Here is a 9,537-nt window from a genome sequence, read left to right as displayed (position 1 = left end):
ATAAAGGTATGGCACTCATTCTGAGTCTATGCGTTCGTTTCTGATGTTCGTGACATATTTTCTTGGAAGTGAAATAATATAATAACAATACTTTTGAGGATTCTACGGTTATTTTCTTCAAAGAAATTACGCGGTTTGTGGGTTATTTTTAAATATAATAATGTAATTGTAATGATACGTCGCGTAAGAAAAATACATGATTGTTAAGTATAGTGTTCGATTAAAGGAATGAGACTAAGGGGAACTTCACTAAGGTGAAACCTTAATTATATCTCACAGTCTCCATGGACCATCCCCCCCTTTCATCATATACTTCCGTCATCACATTCTTCTTTTCTTATCTTTCTTCTTTCTAAACAACGTATATAAAGGGAATTCTCCAGAGATGAGAGAAGTTCATTATCAGATTGCTTCTCTCGTCCTGATGAAGTAAACTGCAATTCATGAAACGTTGACATTTAATGATGTATCAAGACATGGAACTCGCAGACTACGTAGTTTCTTTACGGAACGTACTTATTTTTTACGGCCCAATTACGATGAAAAATACATGTACATTTCAGACTCTTTCTGTGGAATATATACACAATAAAAAAGGACGAAAATACCTGGTCGATATGATGGAACGTCAGGGGTACTATGTTTACAGTTTAGTCACGCATCCGGACAACTTGGCGAACGATATTATTTTTGTAAAGCGCAACACGTGACGAGTAAATACAAATAGACAGAAATTGTATATAAAAAATAATAACAATCTAATTATTTTAATAATGTCTAATCTCTTGATATTATTAAAATAATTTAATCTCTTTGATGTGTTAGTCTACAAGTATATGTATAATTATAACAATACATTGCTCCGTCAAGAAATTGATATATCATGTGAATAAATATCTGGAATTGTTAATGAAAATATTTTTTGTATTATGCAAGATATTTACAAAATCATGTTTTTATAACTTTATTCTTTTAGTGTTTCTATAATTATATTCTATATTAATAAAATAAAGTGCTTCTTTTTCTATTTTTAAGTTTCTGTAGAAAATGTAATAATAAATCGCACACAAAGACATTTCTTTAATTTATAATAATTTAACAATGCCTTAATTAAGAATAAATAATAATTAGATAATAAATAGGGATAAACAGAATTGTACAATCGGCAACTGATAATCATACATAGCACATTGTATTTTCTGTACTTGATAGAAATCGCATTTTGTTACAATTCTCTCGACATTTTCTTCAATTATACAATTCTAAAAAACTCATTGCTGTCTAATTATTCTAATAGTATATGAGCAGCTTATCTTGAGAACAATATTTTGGTAAAAATATAGGATAAGATATCAATATGAATTAGTATACATATAGTATATCTGTGCATGGCACGTGCATATTTCTAAACCAAGAAAAAAAATTATTCTAGCGAAATATTTACGGTAAATAAATAATTAGATAAATAAAAACAAACGGTTCTTGTATCTAATAAATATATGTTTACATTCAATAAATATTCCGCTAGAATTATTTGTAGAAATATTTATTAAAATTTAGTAAATTTTTTTCTCAGTGTAAAAATTAATTCAGATAACCATTAAAAGTTTATATTATGATATAATATGTAAATCGGTTATATATATTAATTGTTTCAATAAAATATATTTGAATATTCTACAGATTTGCTTTATAACAAGTTTTATATGTTATAAACAGCTGTTAACATATGTTAACGATGCAAACGTTCTCCGTTTTTGAAATAGTTCCAACAAAAGACGTCAAATTGAGGAATAATTTTATAAACTATTAAAATTACAATTAAAACAAAACAAATATTTATTGCTCGCATCAGTTATTTCATAGTAAACAATAAAGTTATTGCTCGCGCGACGCGAATTTCTTTTCCTGAAAAGTACTTTATAATTATAGATATAAGAATTAATATTTCTGCAACAATTAAGAATTAATATTTTAATTACTTAAAGTTATTTAGTTTTACATTAAAAATTCTGATCAATGTTATAATTATTCTGTTAAATGTGTACTAAAATAATATTCTGTATATTTTTGATAATATTAATTTTTACAAGCTTTTAAAATTGCGAGAGAATTGTTAACATGCAAATATGCGGATTATTTAAGAAAATATTAATTTGCATTAACTTAAAAGAATATTGCTAATATATTTAAGATCAGAATTTATGCATTTTCTCTCAGTTCTTGATAAAATGAATTCCTTGATGAAATAGAAGAGATGGTTTCTTTCATAAGAATGTACACTAAGAGAATTAATTTCATAGTTACCTGACATCAGAAATTAAGCACATTCGATTGCAAACCAAACTTTTAGTGAATTTAAAATAAAATTCGAAAGAATATTTTATATAGTTTTAATTATATATATCAACCAAACGTATTTAGCATGTAATAGAAGTAATTTATACATTATACTTCGCAATTAAATTTTATAAAAATTCAATTTTGGATGCAACAATTTATTAACAAGAGAAAATGGAGAATTTCTGAGTTATTTTTGTACAATATTTTATAAATACATTCTTTTTTTAATCTGATAACATGTCTGCAGACAAATGAGTCAATAGAGATAAATAAGTACCAATTAAATATGTTCGATTTAGATGTTTCTCTTACTACATCTCTTATTGATATTTATATTTTTACATCTATTCATTGTAGTCATGTTCAGATATAATTGAACGAATTGTCTCTGTTCTAATATGCGCATTATAGCATATATATATATATATATTAACTTAACAGATTATACATCAGACAAATATTAGTATTTCCTGTAATTATTTATATCAACAAAATTTTAATAATGCCTACTATGGATGTGCATATTTATCAATAATAAATTCCGATATTCTTATAAGATTAGATATCTATTAGATATCAATTAATTGTACCAATAATTTATTGGTTTTTATGAGCATATAAAGTATTATATATTGTACATTAACAAAACTATCATACAAAATATTATAAGATTTTTATTAGTATTAAATATATTAAAGATTGATTTACTATATAACAAATAATTTAATAATGACTAATAATGTAATATGTAATAATAACGTAAAAGTTCCACTCATAAATAAGTATTATTCTTGTAATTGTAATAAATAAAGATAAATATTTGAATTCCAGTAAAAATTAATGTGTTATTTTTTTTATTAAAACATGCTTTTCTAATATAAATGGCACTAAGATACACCTAATGACTATATGATTCTCACGTGGCGATGTTTGTTGTATTATATTATCGTTTTAATGAAAATATTATAGTCATACCATATTTATGTCAGTCTTACTTTATTAGAAAGCTGATATTAAGAAATAAAAATTTTTATATGATCATTTCTACAACAATTGTACAGAAGCTTCCTAATTCTTTAAATATTTCGCTAAGATTTGTTATTTTGCATTAGTTTGCGATAGCTTTGCAAAAAATCGTACTTTGCATCTAACTACAACCTCGTTAGAAAATTGTGTATTTCTTCTCAGATGCCAGCATCGTAAAAAATACCCACCATACATACCAATAATAAGGTGTGTCGTTTAAAATTTAATTAATTTCTGATATATGTACAAAATTTGCAATTTCGCTTTTGTGCCGACTTTTAACAATATCTTGCTTCTGTCGTCGGACTTTATCACTGATTCCATCGGCGGAATAGCCCCCCCGAAATTCTGATCCCTAAAATACAACAAAACAATCTCAATATCAATTAATGTAAAAAAAAAAATAAAAAAATCACTAAAAATAATTCCATTATTTTGCTTCATACTCTGTTCTTTCTCACCTATATATACTCGTATATCTGCCTAATTGAATCTACATCAAATATCACGATTAAAGTGTTTAGGAACGAAAGACTTGCATACGAAACTGTCTTATAATTTTTATGCAAGTCTCTTGAAAGAACTATTTATATTTACTATGTAACCTACATAAATATACATATAATAAATATATCATATATAACGTACCAAGTAGATAAAATCGAGAAACTAAAGTTGTCTTAATTTAATAATCTTGACGTAACAAGTGTCTACTATAATTATTGTACTTTAATTTCGGATGGACTTGTCTAAGTTAACATTGACATAATAACATTTAGTAAACATTCAGTTAACAATTATTTCTAAACTATTGTTACAAGTATTTAAACAATTTACATTTAATTATTAAATATTAATAAATAATTTTATTTCTATTTAATTATCCATCGTAGAGATCCTAGGATAGCATAATAAAGTATACGAAAAAGAGAAAGCTAATACGTATAGAAAGAAGCAAGAAAAAAAAACAGCTTATTATTGTACAACTTGTTGTACGATTCATCTATGATTTCAAACAAACTACGCTAAATTACCACTGCATTAAAATACTCGATATATTTATAAAATTAAACGTAACTTTCTTGTTTCTTTTTAACGATATTTCCGGCTACAACAGCCGTGAGTAAAGGCAATTTGATTTGTTTTTCCACGGACGTGTCGTTGTTGCATGGTACCTTCACGTTGCAGCTTCTATTGCTGCTGTGTCTTCGCCAGAAGTCGGAGTGACTGCTGCTGCAATTGGTCGACCCGGTCGTATAAGTACCCGTACGATCCGACGTTTTCTTCTTCTTCCTCTTAGCGAGTCCCAAACCGCACAAATTGAGGAAACCCTCCCTGAATTTGGTCGACATCAAATTATAGAGAATCGGATTAATCGCTGAATTCAAATACAGCATCACTCTGCAGAAATACAGAAGACTGTAGTAGCCTTCGATTCCAAGCGAGACAACCATCTTGGGCGGCACGATAATGATCCAGAGAGTGAGAGCCTTGAAAGGTAACAAGCATAGGAAAAAACATAGCACCACCGTGGCCAGCATCATGACCACCTGTTTGCGATACTTGAGCAGATTGTTCGCCGGTCCACGACTTATAGCCGGATTCGCCATCAGGTGTTTGGCGATCACCGTGTATAACACTATTAGGATCAGTAGAGGGATCACGAAGAATATGAGGATCGTCGTCAGAATGAAGCCCGTCATCCAGGTCGTCGAAGCTGGTGTTGTACAAGTAGGTATGTACGTACCGTCGACGTTCTCTTCTATCTCGTAGGTTACCATAAGCAGTATAGGACTAGAACGTGTTAAAAGATAGAGATCGATTATTGTGGATACATTCATCATATAGCAAAGCTCCAATAAATTATTATAATGTAACCATTGCTTGACACACATAGTGTTTTTAAAATATAATACTTTGCGACAGCTTGCAAAAAATATCTTAGCGCAAATAAATTTCCGTTGTGTAAACTACATATTAAATAAACATTAATAACTTAACAATTTATAAATGGTCAAAGCAGTGGGAAAAAGATGGTAAAATCATTAAACATAGGGTATTTACAATAATTTTATATATCTTTGCATCTAAAATATATAAGAAATATTCGTGTAACATTTGGTATAAGATTAGATTTCGTATCTGTTTAATCGTCTGCAATACTGATAATGAGATCACATCATTTAAAATTGAAACTTTCTGAGCGCATCCATGCGGATTGTTCACTTCATTCTCGATCGTAACTTTCACGAAAGTTCTCCGAGTTTAATATCTCACAGAATGTCGAAAGTTTTCTCATACAAGTTTCAATCAATCTTTAGCACAACACTTTGTATACATTTAATGTATCCATATTCTTTTACAAAAAATATAGTTTTTCGATATCTTCATGTTTTTTAATTGTTTATAAATATAATTATCCATTATTCCTATATCCCTTGTCAGAATAAATATAATTTTTCAATACTTCTAACATTTTCTTATAGCAAATGTAACTAAGAATCATAATCCTTTATCTTTATATCTTTTATAGCAACACGTACGAATTTTTTCAATATTTCCGTATTTTTTTATAGCAAGCAAATTAAGCTGATTTCTCTGGTTTTGAAAGAAATACATTTAATGCTGATATTTTATTTAATATTCTAAAATTAATACATCTATATGATTCTTTATTTCTTTGAATGTAGAAATTATGAATCACAGTTGCCGCGTTATTGTAGTCGATCATAAAAAGTTCGTTCAATCACAGAAAGTTCTCTTCCTGATTTAAGTCCTCCTGCTGATTTGCCGCAATTCTCCTCACGCCAGTGCTCCTGTGTGTAATCCTCTCGCTTTTAAAACCGCATAGTTTCAGAAAACCCCGTCTGAACTTGCTACTCATTAAATTATACAGTATCGGATTGCTGGCGCTATTCAAATAGAACATGATCCTGCAAAAGTTGAGCAGACAGAAGAATGTGTCATAATCGATCGCGGCAATCTGCTCGGCGGGCGCTATTACAATGTAGAAGATGAGGAGCCGATAGGGCGACAGGCACACGAAGAAGCTTACGACTACCGTCAGCAGCATGTACACCACTTGTCTCCTGGCCCGGCTATGATACGTGTCGTTGGTGCCGCCGGACGTCGTCGACGAGTCGCGGATCAGGTGACTCACAATAAACGAATACAATACTACGAGAATCACAAATGGCGCGACGAAGAAGAGCAACACTAGAAGCAGGAAAAACGTCACGCTGGCGACAGTGTCAGCCTGTGTCAGACACACCGGCACGCGATTCACCTGATTCGCCACCTGCTGATCTCTTCCGACGTTAGCAACGATATCATGCGCAATGCCGTGACCCGTCATCTTCATTTCGCGATACTGCGATACCCAGATCATCGGACTGCAATCAACCGGAAAAGAAAAAACGATAACGTACTTTACTTCATCTCATATTCGTTTCTCAACGACAGAACTGCGATTTTAGCGAAATCGACTCGCGGTAGTAAGCAGGCAGAAGAGAAGAGGCAGAAGCGAACGGAATTTATTTGGTATTTGATTGCTTTACGGTTCAATAATTCAAGGATAGCTCAGAGTGGAAATGCTCTTCGCGGGGATAAATTGAGGATACGACGTAGGTTGATGAGATAAAGATAGATTGTAATTTTTTGTGATACAGTGATGATACATCATACGTACTAAGCCAAGATGTGCTTAAATGGTTTTCTTAAAGTCACTTAATTACATCGTAATAAAGATAGATGCACATGACAAAGCTTCGTGAACTACTGTTCGTTTTGTTAATTAAATAATAAATATACAGGAAATAATAATATCTTATAATGATCTTATCCTGTGAATTCATACAAATGACGTTCATTTTTAGGCATCAACCTAATAAGTCAAAGAGAATTAATGTCGTATTAAATAAATGCATAAAAAAGACAAAATATAAATTTAAATTTTAAACTCATCTTAAATTAGATTTAAACTCAAAATGTTTTGAATATCGACATGTTAATATAGCTTTGTTTTTAAAGCAGCTATAAAAATATACGAATTTTTATCTCATAAATTGGATTTAAATCTGAAATATTTAGAAAATTTTTTATCGATATCAATGGAATGTTATTTGAACAACTATCAATATAATAAAATTTATCTCTTCAACAATTTTAAAAGTATCATAGTTTATCTTTATTGGTTTTTTATCTATATGTTCTCACTTTTCTTATCACAAACGCGTTCTTAGCGAACGCTCTTACGTGTAGTATATATGTCATATAAATATATAAATTGTATAATGTAAATATTCAAAATAGAAGTGAATTCGCAAAAGCTAAATTCAATACTCGTACAATCGAAAAATAGCTTTCTGAATAGATACTTCTATGTCTGATAAAGTTACTGCAGCATGAACTGTGTTACGATATATTGTATAAAAAAAAGAATACTCCTACGAGAACAATGAAATTTTGTGTCAATATAAAGTATATCATCGCATAGAGAAATTAAAATAAAAAGTTATTGCTAAATTTTATGTTATAATATAAATTTTATTTTTACGAAATTTATTCTATTGCAAATTATATAGAAAAGAAATACGTTTATATTTCTAATTTGCAAATATGTTCCATTTAAAAGTTAAAAATTTCAAGGTATATGCAAACAATTTCTTCCTTTAATTTTCTTCGTAAAATTATAAAGTAAGTCTTAAAGAAGTTGTTGTTCTTCATCGCCCTTTATGGAAACTAGTGAAGGAAGACAGCAAGTGTCTCTGTATGACCGTTTTCCCACGCAGTGAAACAGAATATAATGATTTTTTTCTTATTCTACTTTATACGAGCACTTTACACGAGACCGAATTCGATTCCTGTGTGATGTGATAGGGTCGAGTTTCCTTAAATGCTTGATGAAATGTAATTTCGATAATTGCGTGCTATCATTTATCTCGACGCGCTTTTGCGTAAAGAGACTGACTTTATAACCCTTCAATAGAAAATGTAACAATAATGTTAGAAGGATACTTGAACAAATTCTTTTTAACTGTTTATTTAAATGTACAATTAAGAATATCTTTGTCATAATTTGAAATAGATTATAGGGAGATCAAATTTGTAAAACATCAAAAATTATTTTCATTTAACTATAACAGGATGCTATAACTCTTTAAATAACTCTTTATCATATTTTAAACAAAATGTTTGCTAAATAATAATGTATATAAATTATTATAAATCAATGAATAATACTAAATCAGTAATTAAATAAACGGAGAAAAAACAATGTACAAATATTTTGTATTACATGTTTTGTTGTATAATTATATGTATAAATTACTTACATGATAAAACGACTTAAAATTCAACAATGACATGTATATTAGCGTCGACGTGAGTTTAATTATTAAACAAGTTCAGATCTGGATCTGAATCTAACAATCAATCGTCAAGACACTGACTTATGAATCGAGAACGAGAAATCAGGAAGTCTTTGGAACAATTACATGTCATCCTGTCGAAATGCTATTGCTGGGTTATACTGTCTCGCATAAGATTGAGAAACTCATTTCAGAATAAACCGTCACTATATTATCGTAGTATTGTAATTCCTGTTCAATGACACAAAATATTCTGCTATAAATTTTGAATTTTTACATCTTTAAACAGTAAAAAATATTTGCCATATTATCGAGTCATTACAAATACAAATACAAATACAATTGTTTAAAGTGCGCGATTAGCATATGGAAATATTTTTCAAGCATAATACAAATTTCAAAGAATATATTTTACGAATTTTTTACGAAGAGAAACGTACAAAAGAGAACCGTACAAAATATTATATAAAAGAGAAACGTATAAAAGAAAGATTAAAATTATATCGAAAAAATTTAACGAAAATAGTATTTAAAAAATTTTAATTTTTTTTAACTAAAAGAATATGTAATATAAGTATTTATACAAAGCTGATTTGAAGTTTGCCCAAAATCACAAATCATGGACATAATTTAAAAAAGAAAAGTACATTTGTATCTCTATTTGAATTTTCCAATATATGTAATTTTACATTTTTAGAATACTTCAAACTAAATTGTAACAACCTAACTCTATTCTACAATTTTTAGTATTATATCTATATGTGTATACAATGTGTGTGTGTGTGTGTGTGTGTGTGTG

The 9,537-nt window shown here is 29.1% G+C and overlaps 2 protein-coding genes across 4 annotated transcripts in view; one reads left to right on the top strand and one right to left on the bottom strand.

Moving 5' to 3' along the window:
- The window catches only part of LOC108750995 (protein Star-like), a 5,499-nt gene extending 4,771 nt beyond the window's left edge, over positions 1 to 728 (top strand). For all 3 annotated transcript variants that reach the window (XM_018490910.1, XM_018490909.1, XM_018490911.1), the window contains one exon: positions 564 to 728. In XM_018490910.1, coding sequence (XP_018346412.1) covers positions 564 to 710 — 147 coding nt within the window. In that variant the 3' untranslated portion in view covers positions 711 to 728. The remainder of the gene's footprint in view (positions 1 to 563) is intronic.
- Positions 729 to 3,592: 2,864 nt separating this feature from the next.
- Positions 3,593 to 9,537, bottom strand: part of LOC108750992 (growth hormone secretagogue receptor type 1) — a 43,789-nt gene continuing 37,844 nt past the window's right edge. Inside the window, exons 6-7 of the mRNA XM_018490901.1 lie at positions 4,545 to 5,163; positions 3,593 to 3,724 (exon numbers count right to left, since the gene is read on the bottom strand). Coding sequence (XP_018346403.1) covers positions 3,593 to 3,724; positions 4,545 to 5,163 — 751 coding nt within the window. The remainder of the gene's footprint in view (positions 3,725 to 4,544; positions 5,164 to 9,537) is intronic.

Source organism: Trachymyrmex septentrionalis, unplaced genomic scaffold (assembly GCF_001594115.1).
Source record: "Trachymyrmex septentrionalis isolate Tsep2-gDNA-1 unplaced genomic scaffold, Tsep1.0 scaffold40, whole genome shotgun sequence".
In the NCBI taxonomy this organism is placed as follows: domain Eukaryota; kingdom Metazoa; phylum Arthropoda; class Insecta; order Hymenoptera; family Formicidae; genus Trachymyrmex; species Trachymyrmex septentrionalis.
The sequence above is the reverse complement of the archived record's forward strand: the minus strand, read 5'-3'. Positions and strand labels throughout refer to the sequence as shown.